At 42.7% G+C, this 21105-nt stretch overlaps 1 protein-coding gene across 4 annotated transcripts in view; it reads left to right on the plus strand.

Annotated features, from left to right (window-relative positions):
* Positions 1-11854: 11854 nt before the first annotated feature.
* Positions 11855-21105, plus strand: part of NAPEPLD (N-acyl phosphatidylethanolamine phospholipase D) — a 42172-nt gene continuing 32921 nt past the window's right edge. The window contains exon 1 of one of the 4 annotated variants that reach the window (XM_019744534.2): positions 11855-12209. In XM_019744534.2, the coding sequence (XP_019600093.2) occupies positions 12013-12209 (197 nt within the window). In that variant the 5' untranslated portion in view covers positions 11855-12012. Of the gene's footprint in view, positions 12210-12295; positions 12627-20523; positions 20640-21105 lie in introns of those variants that run through there. The other 3 variants (XM_074340637.1, XM_019744535.2, XM_074340636.1) reach the window with 3 other exon arrangements.

Genomic DNA, 21105 nt, shown 5'->3' on the forward strand with positions numbered 1-21105 from the left:
TCTTGGCTGTGACACCAAAAGCTCAGGCAACATAATCAAGAATAGACAAATGGGACTATATCAAACTTAAAAACATTTTGCATTCAAAGGACAAGATCAACAGTGAGATGGGGACCTATGGGATGGAAGAAAATATTTGCAAATCATATAAATCTGATACAGTGTTAATATCCAGAATATACAAAGAATCCTACAACTCAACAAAAAGTTAAATAACCCAATTAAAACATGGGTAAAGGACTTGAATAGACATTTCTCCAAAGGTGATGTACAAATGGCCAACAAATATATGGAAATGTTCAACATCCCTAATTATCAGAGAAATGCAAATCAAAACCACAATGAGATATCACCTCATAACTATTAGGGTGGCTACTGTCAAACAAACAAACAGACAGACAGAAAACAATCCCAGAAAATACAGGTGTTGGCAAAGATGTGGAGAAATTCCAACCAACCCTTGTGCACTGTTGGTGGGATTGTAAAACGATACAGCCACTATAGAAACAGTATAGAGTTTCCTCAAAAAATTAAAAATAGAATTCACATATGATCCAGTAATCCCACTTCTGGGTATATATACAAAAAAATTGAAAGCAGGGTCTCAAAGAGGTATTTGCGCTGCTATGTTCATAGCAGCACTATTCACAATAGCTAAGGGGTAGAAACAACCCAAATGTGTCCATTAATAGATGAATGGATAAATAAAATGTTTTATATACATACAATGGAATATTACTCAGCTTTCAAAAAGAAAGGAAATCCTGTCACATGCTACAACATAGATAAACCTTGAGGACATTATGCTAAGTAAAATAAACCATTCCCAAAAAAGATAAACATTAGATAATTCATTCTACTTATATTAGGTATTTAAATAGCCAAACTTTTACTGGCGTAAAATTAACCCTGGTTGTTTGCAGAAGGTGAAAGAATTCACAAAACTCAGAAAAGTAGGAAAGCAAAGAAAGTTTTATTGAAGGTTGAGCAGAGAGAGAATGCCCATGGCAGTGTCTAAAGGAAGGCTGCCCCTAGGTGAGGAGAGAAACACCAGCGGCGGGGGGAGGAGGAAGGAGGCTGGGGAGTGGCCGGGGGTTGAGTCTTAGAGTGGACAGCTGCACTTAAGTTCAGGTTAGCTTTTTCTTATACAGGAAAGGAGGAGTTGGTCAGGCAGGTCTGAGGGCTGGCATCACTTCCTGGGGTCTGGTCTGTTTGAAGATAATATTATCTAGGCCACCTTGGCCTGGGGCTTTATGAGTCACCAGTAAAAATTGCAAGGGAGTTGCAAATTGGATTCCAGTGTTCCAGTGCCTTAGGATTAAGAAATTGCCCTTTCCAGTTTAGGATTCTGTTAATTAAATGGATTAACGAGATATGGGTAGCCTTGAGAAAGGGAACAGAACAGAGTTCTTAAGTTAATCAGCGAGGGGAGAAACAAAGAGAAAACAGCCAAATATCAGGGTGACTCTAACTGCAAGCAAACTAAGCCTAATCACAGGTAGCTAGATAGGGAGCTACGTGGTGAGTCAAACTGCGAACTAGCTAAATCTAACTGCATTAATGATTCCCTGAATTTCACCCTTACAAAATTTACATAAACAGAAAGTAAAATGGTGGTTACTAGAGACGTAGGGGTTACTAGAGGAAAAGGGAAGTGTTGTTGAATGGGTACAGAGTTTCAGATTTCCAAGATGAAAAAGTTCTGGAGATCCGTTTCCCAACAATGTGAATATACTTACTACTACTGAACTATACACTTAAAAATAGTTAAGATGGTAAAATGTTTAAAGTATCGCTATAATATGAATGTTGAGGACTTTGTATTCTAAAAGATAGTTTGAATCAACAAAACAAAACAAAAAAACTAGGTGGCAGGCCAGATTTGGCCCTCAGGGCAAATTTTGCTGACTCTTGGCCGAATACAATCCAACTCCTGTAATTAGCACCCTATCTCTGAAGCAGGTTAGGATGAAATCAAGCAGTTAGAGACTCCTTGGTAGACTGAGCAAAAACAGGACAAAACCAGGACACAGGACAACCATACCACCACAAAAATATCATCAATCATGTTCTGGGGCAACTGGGTTGTTTCAATGGTCTCCCCCAAGCTGAGCAGTAGAGGGAGTCTGGGAAACATTGTATCCACAGGCACCCACATCCCAACATCCCCCTCCCAGGTAGAAATAAAGGTATATAAACACAAGCTTTTGCCTTAGCTAGTGGGCATCCTTGCTTACGGTAACACCCCCCCCAACTCGGAGAGCTGTAACTCTTTGCTTGCTATAATAAATGATCTTCCTGTGCAACTCTTTGCCTCTCCTTGGTCCGTGTATCCATTCTTTGGCTCCACAAGACTACGAACCCCGAACCCCCGAACCCCGGCATTGACTGAGAAAAAAACCTACATCATTTGGGGGCTTGTCTGGGATTTGGGAGAGGTAAATATGATCTGTGCTTGTCTACTTGCCCACTTACGGGCTTTCATTATTTTTGTCTCTTTCTCCTGTCACACAAATATTGGGCCTCCATCAGCCAGTTAAACGTGAGTAGCACTGCTGCCAAGCTTAAGAGTCGGAGGGCAGGTTTTGCAGAAGGGCTCTGGTCAATCCACTCCAGCGCTGAGGCGGAGGAACGTTGGCCATAGCCTGACTGACTGCCTTTCCTCTTGCCTTCTCTCTTGTGAGGAGGGGGGCCCAAAGATGGCGCAACGTTGGGGTGAGTGGCTCTTGGCAGCAATTGAGGGGCTCTGGGCATGGTTACTCTGCGAAGGCTCCGTGGGTCTTCTCCTAGCCCAACTGCCCAGAAGGACGCTGTCCGGAGGCCCCCCCTCCCCCTCTCTGCTGCTTTCTCCTACTCCTCTGCTGTTTTTTTTCCCTTTCTGCGAGGAAGCTCAATACTGGCGTGTGGCCAGGATTGTGGGCCTTTGAAGACAACTGAGGGACCCTTGCCGTAGCTACTCTACGGCAGGTCCCAAAGGTCTCTCTGGCCCCTTCCCAGCCCGACCATCCGTAAGGGTGCCAGTGGGATGACTCCTCCATCTATACTCCTCTTTTCATCCTGTCACCGTCTCTCCTCAGCTCTTGAAATGCTGGTCCAGGGTCTCTTCCCTGTGACACCTCCTCAACACCCTCCACCAGCCTCAAGACACCTTAAGGTAAGAACATGGATCTTTGTCTCTATAGGACATCCCTTGTTGCTCAGGATAAGATTTTCTGGCATTTAGCTCACCCTCTTATATCCTCTTATTGGGATCTCCTTCAAGTTTTAAAGCACAGGTGGAAGTGTCCTGTTACACACGCCAAATCTCTCTGTTGTTTTTGAGACCTTCCTGATGAGACAAGTAAACAGTTAACAGGAGCAGGCTTGTGAGCTGGTAGGATGGGACAGGCAAAGAGTTAACAGGAGTGAGCTTATGGCTAACAGGCACAAGCTAAACATTAACCGCTTGGCTCTGACTCCCTTGGCCAGCACAGCATCTATGAGCTGACAAGCATCTTACATTCATCATAGGTGGAAATAAAATAGTTCCCAATCGCAAGAGCAACCCCTTACCCCTTTTTGTTTTGAACGAATGCCTTCCTTACAAGCTTTATAAGGAAGTACTCCCTCCTTTACTATCTTTATAAAGAAGGCTGTTACTATTTAGACCATACCATAAATTTTCAAGATGCCCAGAGCCGAGCTGTACACCCTTCCACCTTAAGATACCTCATTATCGGCCACAGCCTTTACCGGCCTGTGAGCTGGCGCCCAACAACCAGAAAGGCATATCCAAAGACTTGGGTAGGCGCCCACCAGGGACTCAGCCCAGGTAAGCATGACTACCCTGGCGCGCCGTGTCTCTCCACACACCCCAGAACCAGTGGTGTGGTCTCCGTGGTCCAGACCTCTAGGGGACGCCATAGACCAAGTTGTGGGAGACGAATTGCAAAGTGACACCTTTCTGTTCTTCCTCACTTCCAGATGGGCAATCAGCCGTCACCTGCCTTCACCCCGCTAATTTTCATCTTGAAAGCTTGGGACAAATTTGATCCTCAGACTTTAAAGAAACAGTGCTTGGTTTTCTTTAGCTCTGAGGTTTGGCCTCAATACAAGTTGGAAGATGGGGAAACTTGGCCTTCTGAGGGAAGTACTAACTGTAATACTATCATGCGATTAGATCTGTTTTGTAGGCAGGAAGGCAAATGGTCAACATTTCCTTATGTACAGGCCTTCTTTGCCCTAAGAGATAACCCAGATCTTTGCCAGCAGTGTAACATAGATCAGCCCTTGTGGCTGTAGTCTCTTGTTCCCCTCCTCCAAAGGAGATTACCTCAAAGGAATCCCCAATGGGACCCTCCTCCTTTAAGGAGGCTCCCCATCAGATCCTCAGCCAGAGGAACATCCCAAAGCTCTATACCCTACTCTCTCTCCTGAGCCGGCTCCTACCCCCGCTCGTCTTGTTGCCCTCCATATCCGGGACCTCCTGTATGAAGGCACTCCCAACTAAGAACAAATCTCCTTCCCTTACAGGAGATGCCAGGAGAATTTGGGCCTGTCAGGGTTCAAGTCCCTTTTTCCCTGCAGGCTCTCAGACAAATAAGGGGGGACCTGGGAAGTTTTCAGATGACCCTGACAAATATATAGAAGCTTTCCAGAATGTAACCCAGGTCTTTGACCTTTCTTGGAAGAATGTTATGTTACTTTTAAATCAGACTCTCACTAACTCTGAAAAGCAGGCAGCTTTACAAGCAGCTGAAAAATTTGGAGATGATCATTTACTAACATATCATGTTGAACGAACAGAACGAGACCCCACTCTGGAGCCCTTTCCTAAAGGAAAGCAAGCAGTACCTACTGCAGACCCACAATGGGAACCCGATACAGCCACGGGAAATTGGCAGAGAAAACACTTTCTGGCATACATTTAGAAGGTCTGAGGAGAACTAAGACTAAGCCCTTCAATTATTCAAAACTATCTACCATTAGCCAGAATTTGGAAGAAAATCCATCAGCCTTTTTAGAAAGACTCAGGGAAGCCCTAATCAAGTACACTTCTATTGGGCCAGACTCCCTTGAAGCGGAAATCTTTTCAAAGGATAAATTTATAACTCAGGCTGCCCCAGATATCTGCAGGAAATTACAGAAATTGGCCATTGGTCCCGAAGGCACCTTGGATCAGTTGTTCAAGGTAGCCAACTCTGTCTATTACAACTGGGACCAGGAGGAAGCCCAAGACAAGGAAAGGAAAATAAGGAAAAAAGCGGAGGTATTAGCCTTTTAGACCACAGCTCAACAGGGTACCTGAGGAAAGTCTGACTGCCATGCTGTGGACAGTCTGGCCACGGGCGAAGGGAGTGTCCACAGCGACTGGCCCAAGGAGATTACTGGAAGTCTGACTGTCCCTGGAGGCCGCCAGCCCCAGGGCCAGCCTCACCCAGCGGGACCCCCGCTTGGGACTGATGGGGCCTGGGGCTTCTACCAATGGCTCCCTCGTCCCATTTCGCTATCAGGACTCCCAAGCCCCGGGTAACCCTAGAAGTAGAAGGAAAATCTATTGATTTCCTTATAGACACAGGAGCCACTTTCTCCGTCCTCCTCTCCAACCCAGGGGCCCTCTCCAATCAACATGTTACTATCCTCGGAGTAACAGCCAATTACTAAACATTTCTCTCAGCCCTTAGGCTATGAATGGGATGACCTAATATTTTCCCATTGTTTCTGACTCATGCCAAAAAGCCCTACCCCACTATTAGGAAGAGACATTATGACGGAGATGGGAACTATTGTTCTCTTAGCCCTGGAAGTGCTCCTAGCTGCCTCCCAATAATAAAAGCCAACATCAACCCTGATGTTTGGGCCCCACAGGGGGTAGTTGTCTGTGCCTTAACAGCCACCCTGGTCCACATCCATCTTAAGGACCCCACTCTATTTCCTCGTGGGAGACAATACCCTCTAACACCTGAGGCACAGAAAGCACTAATACCAATCATTAACAATCGCAAACAACAAGGCCTTCTTAGAGAATGCAGTAGCCCTTGCAAGACCCCCATCTTAGGAATTCCCAAACCAAATGGGGAGTGGAGATTAGTTCAAGACCTCTGAGCCATCAACGAGGCATTTATTCCCATATACCCTATAGTTCCAAATCCTTACACACTCCTAGCCCAAATATCTGAGACTGCCAGATGGTTCACAGTCTCAGATTTAAAAGATACCTTTTTTTGTATACCCGTGCACCCCGACTCGACTCACAATATCTCTTTGCTTTTGAGGACCCTGAAAGCCAGACTTCACAGCTCACCTGGACGGTCCTCCCCCAGGGATTCAGAGATAATCCATACTTCTTTGGACAGGCCCTCTCTAAGGACCTGTCAGCTAGAACAAATTTACAAGAAACACCCCTAGACAACCCAAATTGGACACCCTTCACTGATGGGAGCTCTTCGTAGAAATGACATTCAGAAAGCTGGATATGCTGTTGTTACATCACATAATGTATTAGAAAATGCAAGGCTCCCCTCTGGTGCCAGTACACAATTGGCTGAGCTAATAGCTGTCACCCTAGCATTAGAGTTAAGTAAAAAAAAAGAGATCCAATATATATACTGATTCAAAATATGCTTTTTTGGTGTTGCATGCCCATGGCAACATTTGGGAAAAAAGGTGCTTCCTAACAGCTATGGATCATCCATCAACTATCACCAGATCAACCGACTGCTACAGACAGTACATTCTCCGCAAGAACAACTTATATACTACAAAGGACATCAAAAGGGAAATGATAAAATTTCTAAAAACAATAAACAGAACAGGCAGCTAAAAATGCTGCCAAACTGGTCTCAACTCTGTATTAGCTCCTCTAGTTTGGGATGGGACTGTAACCCAATTTAAGCCCCATCAAGGTAGACATCACAGAGAGCTTACTTTAGATTCTAGCTGCAACAATGATGTACATTTATTCAGCCCAGCTGAATATGTATCCTTATCTCTTTTTGTAGTACCTGCTATGACCATTGCCCTAGTTGTGGAAATTAGTCACATAGCTTGCTCAATGGCAAAGGCCCTGAATGCTACTACACAGACACTTCGTGCCATGGGACAAAAGTTAGGACAGGTCAGAGAAACAGTTCTCAAAAACAAAGCTGCCATAGACTACCTACTCCTCAAACATAATCAAAGATGTGAAAATTTTAGAGGATTATGCTGTTTCAAACTTTCTGACAATTCTCAGCTAATTGAAAATAAAGTTCAACAAATTCATAACATAATTTCCAACATTAAACAGCGGACAGGATTTTTCAGTGTGTATCTAGGTTTCCTTACTTCCAGGCTTCCTAGCTTAGTGGGACTTAAAGAAGCTTTTAAAATTGTTCTTTTATTCATTATTATAGGGATTACTTCATGCTGCACCCTACAGTGTATATCGGCTTGCAGACCAGCCCCTCTGGTGGCTAAGATGGCCTGGGAAACAACACTGTCCCCATCCGCAATCGCTCGTCTACGGGGGTCCCTTAGATAGACCTCTGGACAAGCCCTAGCTGCTGGTCCCTCTACGCACCTCCTCAGCCTGAAGTAGGCAGAGTGGTCATCGCCCCTATTCCCTAATGGTGGTTAGGGTTACGTCTTCAGAGCGGGGATTGAGGCAGGTTAGTATGAAATCAGGCAGTTAGAGACTCCTTGGTAGACTGAGCAAAAACAGAACAAAAACAGAACACAGGACAACCAAAGCACCACAAAAATAGCATCAATCATGTACTGGGGCAACTGAGTTGTTTCAATGGTCTCCCCCAAGCTGAGCAGTAGAGGGATTCTGGGAAACATTGTATCCACAGGCACCCACATCCCAACATCCCCCTCCCAGGTAGAAATAAAGGTATATAAACACAAGCTTTTGCCTTAGCTAGTGGGCATCCCAGCTTCGGGTCCATTCCCCCCCCAACTCCCCAACTCCGGAGCTGTAACTCTTTGCTTCCTATAATAAACTATCTTCCTGTGCAACTCTTTGCCTCTCCTTGGTCTGTGTATCCATTCTTCCGCTCCAGAAGACTACCAACCCTGCACTCAGTAAGAAACATCCTACATCATCTTCATATATTTTTCTCCAAAACCTTTTTTGTTCAATCTCCAAATGTTACAACTACAACTGGCTACAGAAACTTAGAGTCATTTTGGAGGGTAGGAGTGGGGGAGGACTGGGAGGTGGAGGGGAATTTTCCAAGGTCAAAGAGTTAGTCAAGGGCAGAGTACTGAGTAGAACTGAGCTGCCTGAGATCCTTCCTATTACTATTTGCAGTTAGCTATAGATTCTTAACGACCAGGAAAACAATATTGATTGGACTGGAGGTGAACACAGTATTTAACTGAATTCCCGAGGTGATGCTCTTAGGTAGAAGTTAGAAAATGTAGGAGAAGGAGGAGGGGGTCCATGGTGCATACAGAAAAAGCTCATAACTAGCTTTGATTAACTGCCTCCAGCCATGTATCTGTTTTTACAACAACAGGTGACAAGAGGTGGTCTGGAGCAAGATGAGGATCTGAGTCCACAGATCTCCACCCATCTTAGGAGGTCACACCCTCCCTTGGAAGAGCATGCATCACCTCTTCCTTCGAAATCAATATGTAACTCCCTCACCCCACCCAGCAAACTGTAAGTCCTCAGGACAAGGGCCCTCTTGCTCTCTCAGTCTCTCCCCCTTTCCCCCTACCGGCCTCCACTAGGCCTGTTTCGTGCTCTCTTCCTCCCTCCCCTACCTTGGCTAGGCCTCCCTCATTCTGTCTGTCTCTCTCTCCCACCTTGGCCAGGTGTCTCTCTCGTTCTCTCTCCTACCTCAGCTAGGCCTGTCTCTCTCTCTCTCTCACCTTACCTAGGCCTGTTCTCTTCCCTGAGAATGTATGGGTAATAAACCCGTCTTGCAAACTAATCGGCTTGCTGACCTTTGATACTTCACTGCCTGGCAAAAAGAAACAAGACTCCGGTAACAATGCTATAAATACACATTGAATTCAAGTCCTATAGTACCCAGTCATCTCATCCTCTAGTCCTGTTCTTTTAGGCCTGGAGCTAGAAGAAAGAAGCAGTGCTGATTACAGAACTCATTTTCTTTGTTTTCTTTTTTAGACTTTGATTTATTTTAAGTGTGTTTTTCCAGGACCCATCAGCTCCAAGTCAAGTAGTTGTTTCAATCTAGTTGTGGAGGGCGCAGCTCATTGGCCCATGTAGGAATCGAACTGACAACCTTGTTAAGAGCACCGCACTCTAACCAACTGAGCTAATTGGCCACCCCACAGAACTCATCATTTTAAAGATGAGAACTCTTATGCTAAAATTGTTTTAACTGTGGTTCCCCAGAAGGAGTTTTTAAATAGCACCTAATATTTTGTGAAGTATGAAAATCTTTTTTAATTCTAGTCTCCAGAAAAAACTTTGCATTGGCCACCAGCCACTTTAAAGGAATTGTGTATATTTGCACCACTTTACTGCTTTAACATTTAAAAATTAAGTAACAACTTCAAAGACAAATAGCTATAGTTAGCTGCTGAGTGCCTGACTTCCTAAGGGTGGCATTAAAGGAAAGGACAAATAGAACCCAGTTCAGCAGGTCAGGATCTAAAATTAAACCATGAGTAAAATGCAGAGGATGCAATGCTCATTTCGTTCTGTACTGTGAAGTAGGGCAAGCTAGGTTTTGCCTGGAGTGATGTAAGTTGTTATACTAAACAGCTTCTTTTCATTGTCTAGAACAGGGGTGTCCAAACTTTTTTCAACGTTTTTCACCAAGGGCCATATGCGGTAAAATACACAAACAACCGGGCCACTCACTTGAGGTGAAGTACGTATTGCCTCACGTGGTTTATTTAAGTAAACTAAATGTATTTTTGGAATTTGCTGCGGGCCAATTAACAATGGATCATGGGCGGCAGTTGGCCCGCGGGCCAAAGTTTGGACACCCCTGGTCTAGAAAAAAACCCCAATCATTAAACTTTTAGAAGTCGGGTTGAGTAGAGATTCCAGCACACTCCATCAAATTTATGTAGTATTCTAGGAGTTAGGAAAGCACAAACATTACTATTTAATCCAGTTTCAATTATAACCTTAATGCTGTATTAAAACTTTTCATTCTTTGTAGACTTTCCTGATGTGCAGAGATGTGCTCAGCTAAAGCACCAGCTCTCAGTGAAAAATACCCCCTGGACATGTGTCTCTTCAGCATATCTGTATGTGCAGAGAAAACAATACCTAGTGAACATTTCAAATTGCTTCTTAAGCATAATAAACAAATGTAATTCATGAGCCTAGACAGTATCCTAGTTCAAAAAAACAAACAAAAACAAAAAACCCCACCCAGCTATAAAAGACATTGAGACAATCAGAAACTTAAATGTAAGCAGGATATTAAATGATACCAAGGAATTGTTTTCTTAGGAGTGATAACAGTACTCTGATTCTGAAGCAAATGTCTTTATTCTAAGAGAGGCAGGATGAAGTATTTAAAGGTGAAGTATTTTGATGTCTACAGCCTAGTCAAATGGTATAACAAAAAGGTTTCTCTATTTTCTGTATTTTTGAAAATATTAATAATAAAGAATTGGGGTGAGGGAACAAAGGGCATCTTTTTAAAGTTCCTTAGCCAAGAGTAACGTGAAGAACTTCGGATCCGTAACTTCATACCCTTTGGGTGTGTAGCGCTGGTTGTTGGTTTTGCTGTTGCATTCCAGGTGCCATTCAGCGAGTGCGGTCTCTGCCCCACCCAGGAGCAAGCAGCTCTTAATAACACTTAAGTCACTGAGATTCAGCAAGTGGGAGCCAGCCCGAGGGGACAAAGTCCACACCTGACGTAGTCTTCTTTACATCATTCCTCTAGTAGGTATCACTTTCGCTTTCAAATTGCTTTAGTTTGCATTTTCCAGCAGTCCTATCTGTATTTGGGGACCTGTGTTTCTTTTTCTTTTTGCTGATAGGCTCTGCCCTCCCCCTCCCCCAGCCCAGCCCCAGACAGAAGGCATTTCTTCTTTCTGGCCCATGGCCACACCCCAGATGACTTTCTTAGAGGTATCTTTCTGCCCAACCACCTATTGTTGAATCGGATTCTGTCTATACTTATTTCTTGAACCAGCCAATCTCCTCCTGCAGTTTAAAAAGAAAATCCTGGGAGAAACTCAAAAATCACAATTTTGTGCTCGTCATCAATTTTTGTGTCCGCGCGGCCAGGGCCCATCCCGAGATTTTTCTTTTTAAAGCAAATTTAGTTGAGAACTATGTATATCAGGAGGTCGTGGCATCATTTTAAAAGTTAAATAGCACACTAAGAAGGCAGTGCTGCCATTAATATTCAACAGCTACTCTCTACTTCAAATTACGATTCACCAGGCTCATGGAGCTATAGGTTGTAAGTATGCTGCTACCAAGTGCTTGTTTTCCGTGGTTGCGCAGGCTGAGAGGCCACCCGGATCCCCCTTAGTTTGAGCAATTATGGCTGGTGTCCAGGAAGGTGTTCATGCCAACTGAAAGCTAGCTTCTGGTTTAGGACAGGGTAACTAATTTGGACTTGGGGGCTCCTGCCGTGTACCTGAGGCGCCAAGCGGCCGGGAATGGGCTAAGCATGTGCCTCCTTTACCAAGATGGCCTCGGCGCCGCCGGGGTCCGCGGGGGCGGCCATGTTGGTAAAGGCCGGGGTGGCGGCCAGCGCCAAGGTGACGCTGGCCGGGCTACCGTGTTTTCCCGAACATAAGACCTAGCGGGACAATCAGCTCTAATGCGTCTTATGAAGCAAAAATTAATATAAGACCCAGTCTTATGTTAGACAAGACCAGGTCTTATAGTACAGTAACACCAGATCTTATATTAATTTTTGCTCCAAAAGATGCTTTAGAGCTGATTATCCCGCTAGGTCTTATTTTCGCAGAAACACGGTAGATGGAAGGTCACAATGAATGAGTGAGCGGGCAACTCTGGAGTGAACCCAGCTGAAGCCTGGGCCCGGGGCGGCCGGACGCCTGTAGGCCGGGGCCCTGCGACGGCTGCCCCCAAGGATGGTGAGGCGGCGAGTGTTGAGGCGCTGCCTGCAGCTGCTGGCGCCCTCGGAGGAGCCTGCGCGACGCCGGGGGCGGAGGAACCCGAGCTCCGGCCGCTGCGGCCACTCCCGCTGCGCTGGGGCGCTGTGGCCCGGAGCGGAGGAGCAGCCCAGGCGGAGGAGGCATCGCGCGCGCCCCGCGGTCCCCCGCGCCAGGTGAGCCCGCCGCCCCCGCCCGCAGCCACCCCCGGAGCGCCGCGCTCCCTCTGGGGTCTCGCGCGAGGCGGCTTCCTTCCGCTCGCCGGCTGTCCCCTGGCGCAGTTCTGCTGCCTTCTCCTCCGCGTCCGGGTGGGGGCCCCCGGCCTGGGGCTGTTGGCACTGTTCGGATATGTAAAACGGGCTGTGGGTGGGATTCCGGTCCCGAGCCCGGCCTCCTGGAGGTGCTGCGCTGGTGAGCGGCAGGGCTTCATCTGAACGCCCTCACCTCGCGAGTTGCGGAGCTCGTCTCTGAAGGTGCCTGCGTGAAGAGCCACATTATTTTTTTCCCTTGGGAGAGAAACCGTCTCTGGGATTTGTTTTAGATCTCATCTTCTCTGCAAATCACAGGTTGCATCTTCACAGATCGGAATACACGTGGGTGGATCTTCTTTTGGTTTTATGTAAATGAATGGGTTCCTTAGGGCAACTTATTTCTCCTTCATCTGTAGTATTTATCATCTAAAAAAAATCCATTCCAACAGGTTTCTCCCCTTTTATCTTGAAAGTTAACCAAAGAATGGAAATGAGCAAAAGAATAGAGCGGGGGTGGGGTGGGGTGGGTGGTGGAAGCCTTGCTTTCTTGAATTTTCTGTACTGTGGTTGGTTGGTTGTTAAATTGGGTATCGTGGAAGGCTTTTCAGAGCAGGTATTCAGGTAGGTATCCTCCCCTCCGCCCCTTGAATAGAACTGCATGGGGTCCTGGTAGTTGAGATTAAATAAGCTTCCACGGGCTCCAGAGTTTGATGCACCCCACCTCAACTGAACCTGGAAAATATTAAGAGAATGAGAAAGTTAACCTTTAAAACGTTTAGTTTTTGTCCTTCCTTGCCTTTACTGCAGGTTTTTTAAATATATGTTACAATATGACTCACCTGGTTTAACTTTGGCTCAACATGAAGTGTTTGCTATTTGATAATTCTGATTATTTGAGAAAGTTATTCCTGAGATACAGCTCTCAGAAAACTAAGAATAATTTCTATCTTTGTTAAAAATGGATATCTAGCAGTTCCATTTCTATTTTCAGCTACATTGTTTTTGATTTAGCTGCAGACATCGACATCTTTTAGAAAGAAGTTATGTAATCTTAAAAAGAAAAGATTACCTATATCCCAGCGTAGTCTGATTTTGTTGCAAGAAAATATTAGGTCTGTTAGAAAAAAATTAGGGCAAGTGTACCTATTTAAAATAAGAATTTAAGAAAGAGAGATTGACTAAACTTAAAACTTTTAAGCAAATTAAAATGTAATCACAATTTTCAAAGGTTTTATTTCATTACACGTACAGGCTTTCCTGCTGCAAGTATTTCAGTAAGTCTCCAAGAGATGAAAATATTAATACTAATACTTAGTGTATTTCTTATACCCTTATTTTCACTCACATTTCCAAATTGTATTGGACAGATTTCATATTGCCAATTTAATTTTTAAATTAGTCCAATTATAACTGAATTTGAATATAAGCATTCCCTCAAAGAGTTTTGGTTGCTTTAGTTGATACAGTCATCCTCGTGTGTTTGAAAAGGTTATTTTTGTTACTTTGGGTATTTGTGAGTTTGGAAAACTGAGGGGATTTTTAAGAACATGCTGTATGTATTTGGAAAAGTACTGTTTGCGTTTTGTTGTTTCATTCTGTTTTTTCTTTGTAGTGGTAGATAGTGGTAGATAGCTGTAGTGGGTTTCTTTCATTTCACTCCAGTCTTATGTAAATAAGAATTTGGCTGTGCCTGGAGAACTGTGTTGATCTGGGCATTTTAGATTGAAATGCATACGAGTAAAAAGTGTTTTCATTGAAGTATTGGGGAAATGAACTTGCACGTAATTAATGGCTAACAAGCACCTTTATCCTGGAGACCTGTGAGGGCATGTGTAAAATTGGTATTAAAGGAGTCACCTATGTGATTTCCAGCTTGAGGTTCAAGTGATAGAGCATTCTAACTGCTATAATACTGAAGGATTCTACCTATATATAATTTATAGTGCTTTACTTGACTTGTCTTTTTATTTAATAACCATTTGCTGTGTATTTAGATACTAACAGACTTTTGTGACATTTTATATTAAGCCATATATCCCCAGGGGGCAGTTTTGTTATGTCAGAGATGTAGTCGTTTGCCAACTCAGCTGGTTAAATAATGTAGTATAACTTTATAATTTATGAAGTTCTTTCAAATATTAATATATTTATTTTTAGTTTTATTTTATAGATATATAATATGTGAGTTTATTAACCCCATTAAACAGATGAGGAAAACAGGAAGCAGAGCCTGGGAGATTTCAGTGATTTGTCCAAAGTCCCTTAGCTCAGCAGCCCTGGCCTTTGGCAGAGGACATACACCGCTGCCCCTTCTTTGAAAGGGGTCCCAGTGAAGCCAGGGCAGAGTGGTGTGGATCAGCAAGCTTCCGTCAGCATCACAGCCATAGATGGTACCCCTCCCCTGTGCTGAATGGTCAGTACCAGTGGTTATGGAGGCGCAGGGCTGTATACAGCTGGATCCACATAAAAGCCGCATGATTGAGAAACAACTCCGTATGCACCGAGAACAATCCATCTTTCCCTTTGAAGGCAGCAGCTTTTCCGGTTTATCTCCTTTGGGGGCCTTCCCAGATTAACAAACATACTGATTGAACAATAAATACCTGTAGGCTTCTGTACTCTTTTGTAATCTCTCTCAGTGATAAGAGTAAAGTTGTGGAAAGGAACACCGAGCTTCCTCATTGTTACTGGCCCTTCTTAAACTACAGACTTGTTTGTTTTGCGTACAAGACCCTGATGCTAGGAAAACTGGACAACAGCAGTAATTTGTTTTGAAAAGCTGTTTTCTGAATTTTGAAGGTCCTTCAAACTACAAAGATGTTTGTTCTCTTTTTAAGTTACTGTGTTCATTTCTTTGGCCTGTTTAGAGAGTTCATGAAAACAAGTACTGTATATATTCAGAATATCGTGCAATTGTGTGATTGAAGTAACTAATGACAACTTAAAGAATTTCTGGACTCAAAGTCCTTTTTTTCAACTTGAGGTCAGTTTATCTGTTTGTGATCTAAACTAAGTGAAATAACCCCCCTGAGATGAAATGTGTTGTTTATCTTTCCCTGCTGACCATAGGATTTTTAGTTTTAAGTGTTGCTAAGCATACTTAAGGTGAGAGCATGGCTACAAAATAATTCAGGCTCCATCACCAGCCAGAGCTGGGCCCTTGGAATGGTGTACCTTTCTGGCCTGACTGACTTCTGTAAAGTGAGGGGGTCACACAGTGATGACCTGAGTCATGAATGTTCAGGTTGGAAAGAACCTTTGAGAGTCTGTACTCTGTCTAAGGTCTTTGACAGACTTCCTGTTTCTCCTCTTACAAGAGTTTTCAACCTGTCGTGATACCACAAAACCGAAACATCAAAATTAAACTTTTCCACCATTTCCCAGGGATGAGATACTTTAAAATTCTTGGATGAAAGTTGATTCTCATTCTTTTCCTTACATGCTGTCTCCACTTTATAGGTAGACGCAATGTCCAGTGTGTTATGTGTGTGCTGTTCGGAGCCCGTGTTCCAGCTGGGTGATGTGGGTGCTGGTGCACGTAATGAATGTCATCGCAATGAAGAATGTGACATACGCGGTGTTCTCAGTGACATTCTCTTGGTTGAGCGCGATTATTAGAGCTTTATAATTTCTTTTTGCTTAGCTGCCCATATACCTTAAAATCATACTTTATAATATGCTCATCTCCAATTTAGTATAAAATGCCCATATTTTAATACAGGTTGCTAAAGACATAGCTATGCGTTTATGTGGTACCCTGAGGCTGTAGAATGATCAACCCTCCAGATTTTCCCATCACTGGGCAGGGGTCCCAGGATGCAGGACTTTGCTAAAAGTGGGAAAGCTCCGGGCACATTAGAGACGTTGGCCCCCCTACCTGAAGGTGTCTCTTCATGGGACTTGAGTAATAATTCTTCCCAGTACGAAGGACAAAATGCTGGATGAACTCAAAGACGTCTGTTTAGTATCTTCAAGGCCCCCATGTATTGTTTCTGTTCATAGTGCTTAATAAACTATAAATGATAGCAATCATGTACCCACGTTTGGATCAGGAAGACGTATTTTGGTATTACCTTTTGTGTTTTAATAACTATAAATGTCTCAGGTCATTGTATCAGTTAGGATTAGTTTGGGGACGTCCAGAGTAGGAAAGTCCAGGCATGGTGGCCTTTGAATCATTCTAGTTCTCTGTGCCATTCCTAGGAAGTGGCCCTCCTACTCATGACTCACGATGGCTCTAGGCAGCAGGATGCAGGAAGAATCAAGAAGAATGCTTCCCTTCCCCTAAGGGAGGCTCCCAGAAGCACCTCGTAAGACTTCTGCTTGTATCCCACTGGCCTTTCCTGGCTGGAAGCCTGGGAAATGCAGCCTGTTTAGCTGGTGCGTAGCCACCCGAAGTAAAACGGGCTCTGTTACTGAGGAGAAAAGGGAAACTAGGTTTTATGGTCTGCATCTTCTCATCATGACCACTGTGTCACCACGTTATCGCCACAGAATTCCCCAAGGTTTTTCAGTTTTTATTTCCATAATTAGTCAGGTTAGTGGGAATGCCCTTTGTTGAGTTTTGTCTGACTGCCAGTTAGTTACTTTTGCTTCTCTTATAATTCGGTTCTCAGAAGTTCTTTTCAAAAACAGTGAACTCTGTCCCAGTGAAAAGTAATTAGGAGTTTAAACTCCTGTTCGTTATTTATTCATTCACTAGGTATTTGTTGAGCACTCATCAGGCACAGGCTGCTGTGGGTTATTATAATGTGAATCATCACTGGTTGTGTTTCCTTCTTTTTGGGTTTGGCTTCCTGGGAGTGTAGAGTCGAATTTGTGCTCAGATCTGTGTACAAGTCCAGGACCTATCAAGCTCTGTCCTTAGCAAAGTAGTCGTTCCAGCCCTTGTACTGTGCAGCCATTTTGGGGTTCTGCTGCCTCTCTAACTTGGAGTATGGGACAGGGAGGAAGAGTAGGCTTTATGGTTGGCAGCTGCCAGGCTAGCATGAATTCGGGGGTACCAGAAAAGACCCTTTCGTCCTTCCCAACTGCCTGTCCTATCTTTGTGCCAATGACTGATTCAAAGAAGTGGTTCTCAGCCTATACATTATATATTAGAATCACCCACAGAGCTATTAAAAACTACCTGGAGAGTCCCCACTTGACATTGTGATTCAAATATCCTCAGGTGCAGTTTAAAAAGCTCCATAAGTACAGATACTCCCCAATTTACAATGAATGGTTCAACTTACAATTTTTTCTACTTTACAATGTTGCAAAAGCAATACACATTCTTGTCAGTGTGACCCAGTTGGCATGGAAGGAAAAGTACTAGTTATTATTTCAAGAATTTGGGCCAGTGTGTTTTGGAAATGCCTTATTCTAAAGACTGTACAATTTTCATTATTCAGAACCAACATTTCTGTAAACATGATGTTAAGCCAAAATCACTCTGTATGTTTGCGTATGATTTTTTTCCCTCAAGGATTTTGAATCCTTGGAGGTCAAGGGCTTGTATTGCCCATTGTACCTGGAGAGCTAGGACTTAGGTATTGTACACATTCAAACAGTGTTAAATGTCACTTGAACTTTGCTTTCACTAGAGGTCCTTACAAGTTACACCTGCAATCTTATAAGATTGCAAGTCTGACAGCTGTTTGATGTATCAGATTTGTTATGAAATCTCTTCTGAAATATTTCATGCTCAGATTAACCCCCTGGTCTGCCTGATAAGCCTGTGAAACTACACTTTCCCCCAGTAGCTAACTCTGCTGTTCTCAGGTGAGAAATACCATGCACATCCCTTGCTAACCCAGTCTAGGGAAAGTGGCTGGATCTGAGTGGCTGCTTTAGCTGGGGACTTCCTGCGAGGAGTGGAACTTGGGAGGGGCAGCCCAAGACCAAGGCTACCTTAGAGGGGACAGCTTTGTGGTGGCCAAGGTTGGCTCTTTGGAGCAGCCCAAGATTGTTAGAATTACAGAGGTGGAAGGGACCCTGGAGGAACAGCGCAGTTCTCTCATTTTACAGATGAACAAGATGAGTCTCAATGATAATCAATAATGTTTAACGGTTACGTAATCCACTAGAGTGAAAGTTGGAACCAGAACTGAAGTGAGAAGTGAAAGAATATGCTTTATCCCTCATTGCCCTTTCTGTCTGGGAGCTATGGAGACACAGGTTTCTTCATTCCTTTTTTGTACGGGTTCTACTTTAAAAATAGGTTTTAGGGGCATAATTGATTGAGACAGAGATAGGAGAGACGGGTACATTTTGAAAGCATTTTAAATTTTTGGCTTAAGGAGTAGTAAATGAACATTTAAGATCATCTAACACATTTAGGATACATTTTTAAGTTTCACAAGCATCAATTTAATTTCTTTCCTTCCCACCCTTTTCAGTAAAACAATCATATCACTTAGGTATTATTGATTGTACCAGAAAAGAATCTGTGCTCTTTGTTTGGTATTTTTTGAAGATATTAAGGAAGTGATAACTATGCCATTTCAAGAAACATTCATATTTTCTCAATTTGCCATAACATGCCATTTGATTATCCTAAAGATTCTAGTTGCAATACTGTAAATGGTCTTTTTAAATGAGCTTTGGTCTTAAGCAGGCTGTTTACCTTGATTATTGTTTCTAACTCTAATCAAAGTTTTGCTTTCTTATTTACATATAGGAAAAAACTCTTATTGTACAGGAAGCATCTACAGTGTTTGTGTTTTTTGGTGACTTAAAATCTGTTAACAGCCTGTGAAATTACTTCATTATATATGTTGAATTTTGTCTAATGGCAGAGAATTTCCAAAGTTGTTGGCATTCTATGATCAAGAACATTTGTTGTCCTTGACTGCTTTTTTAAAAAGAAAACATAATCTCTAATTTGTGTCCCAAAGAGTCCGATTATGTTTTTGCAGTTATTCCTCTCAAAACTGTCTTCTGATTCATAGGCTGATTTTGGTAAGGCAGAATTTCTTTGTGAATTTTATTTTATCAAATGACAAAAATAACACAATTTAGTAACAAGTTTGATGTCCTTTATTCAAGGGAAAACAATCCTTGGATTGGGGAGTACAGTGACTCCCCTCCCTAGGGTTTTTGGACAAGAATGAGTTTTAGAGTTAGAAAAGTTACCTCAGGAACGAGGCAGGACCAGCTAGGAGGTTGGGGCTTTCCGTGTATGGCCAGCAGGTCCTTTTTCTAGGGTAAAGTAAGCTGAGATGGGGACTTGTGATTGCTGTATGTTAGGTTTCCTTGGCAGGTGTGTCCCTTGGTCTAGATTGGTGATGTGGGTCAGGCCACTGGGGCAGCCTGCATTTCTGGTTCCCGACACACGAATTCATTTTATAATTTGTCAAAGTAATTTTTCTGTCATTAATCAGATGAGCACTTTATAAGACAAAAGGTTGTTTCTTAACAAGAGCATACTGTGATTTTAATAAAGGATAAGGAAACTTAGAATTTTTCTAAGAGTACTTTTCTTCATAAAATTTTTAAGGAAAGAAAAATTTCAGCAATCTGAGTTTTTAAATCTTTCTGAAATTCTAGAATGTTATCTTTCCCCTGAAAAGCAACTCATTTAGATCAAAAGATTTTAGTTATCTTACTTTTTACTCTTTTACTGAATATAAAAATAGTAGTAAGAACAGTTTGCTTTTGTATAGCGCTTTGAAATACCAATTTACGATGTCACTGATCTGCATTACAGTCCTTCGAGGAGGTATTTAGGCCTTAACAGCTGAGGAAGCCCAAGTTTAGAGAGGTTAAGTTACTCTCTCCACATTAATATCTGTAGTTAATGGTAGAATTGGAGCCCTGTCTCCCATTCCCAACTAGTGTTCTTTCCACTTCTGTGAAGATGAGCTATTTGGTGAGATATATAGACTTATATTTACAAACATCTAAATGTATATTATACAAAGGGTGCCAAAAAAGGTATACACATGACTTGTATTCATCTTTGTTATTGGTATATATTGAGTATTAACAATTTTAATAGTTTTTTCCTTTCTTAAAATGTGTATACATATTTTTGGCACCCTCTGTATATGTATACATGTATAGTCTAACAATTTTGACTCAGTAATTATTAAAAATTATCGTAACTTATTTTTAGTGTGCTCCTAGCTATTTGCTTTGCTTTCCTTTAGCTTTTTAGCAAAACTGATTGTTAAGTCAACAAAGTGAGTTAAAAATGAAAGTGGCTGATAATGCATTATTTTCTTTGTTGGTGTATGTTGTGTATATACCTCCCACAGAACATTCTCCCTTTCATTACTCAGTGTACTTCCCAAGCTTGTCCCACGAGTTGCCTAAATGCCTGTGGGGTTCACCGCAATCTCAAGGGAGATCCGTCCTGCAAAGAATGGGCAGGTTAGTTTAACCTACTAAGCCTTTTGCAGGCACCTCAGTGAATTGAAATAGTCATTACCTATGTTATCTAGCATTGTATTAAAAGGATCCTTTGCTTCACTACAGATAGGAGAGCTAATATAGAATTGTGAATTTAGTGTTTTTAGATATCTGATAACACAGTTCTGAATATTTTTCAGGTTTAATAGCATCTTTGTTAGTATGTGATGGACAGTTACTCAGTATTTATTAAATGTCAATTCTAGGAATGATGATTGGCAGTGTCATGAATTATGAGTATGTTGTAATCCCAAGCATACATTATAGTGTATTTTTTCTTTAATTTTTTTAAATGATAAAGCAATGCATTCCGTTCTAGGCAGCTGGCAAATCTTAAATGTCAAAGAAAGAGAAAGAATGAAACATTTGTTTTTGAAATAGAGAATTCTTGTTGTTTTGAAAGCGTGCTACCCGTGTGTACAGTTAT

This window comes from Rhinolophus sinicus, linkage group LG09, assembly GCF_036562045.2.
Source record: "Rhinolophus sinicus isolate RSC01 linkage group LG09, ASM3656204v1, whole genome shotgun sequence".
NCBI lineage: Eukaryota > Metazoa > Chordata > Mammalia > Chiroptera > Rhinolophidae > Rhinolophus > Rhinolophus sinicus.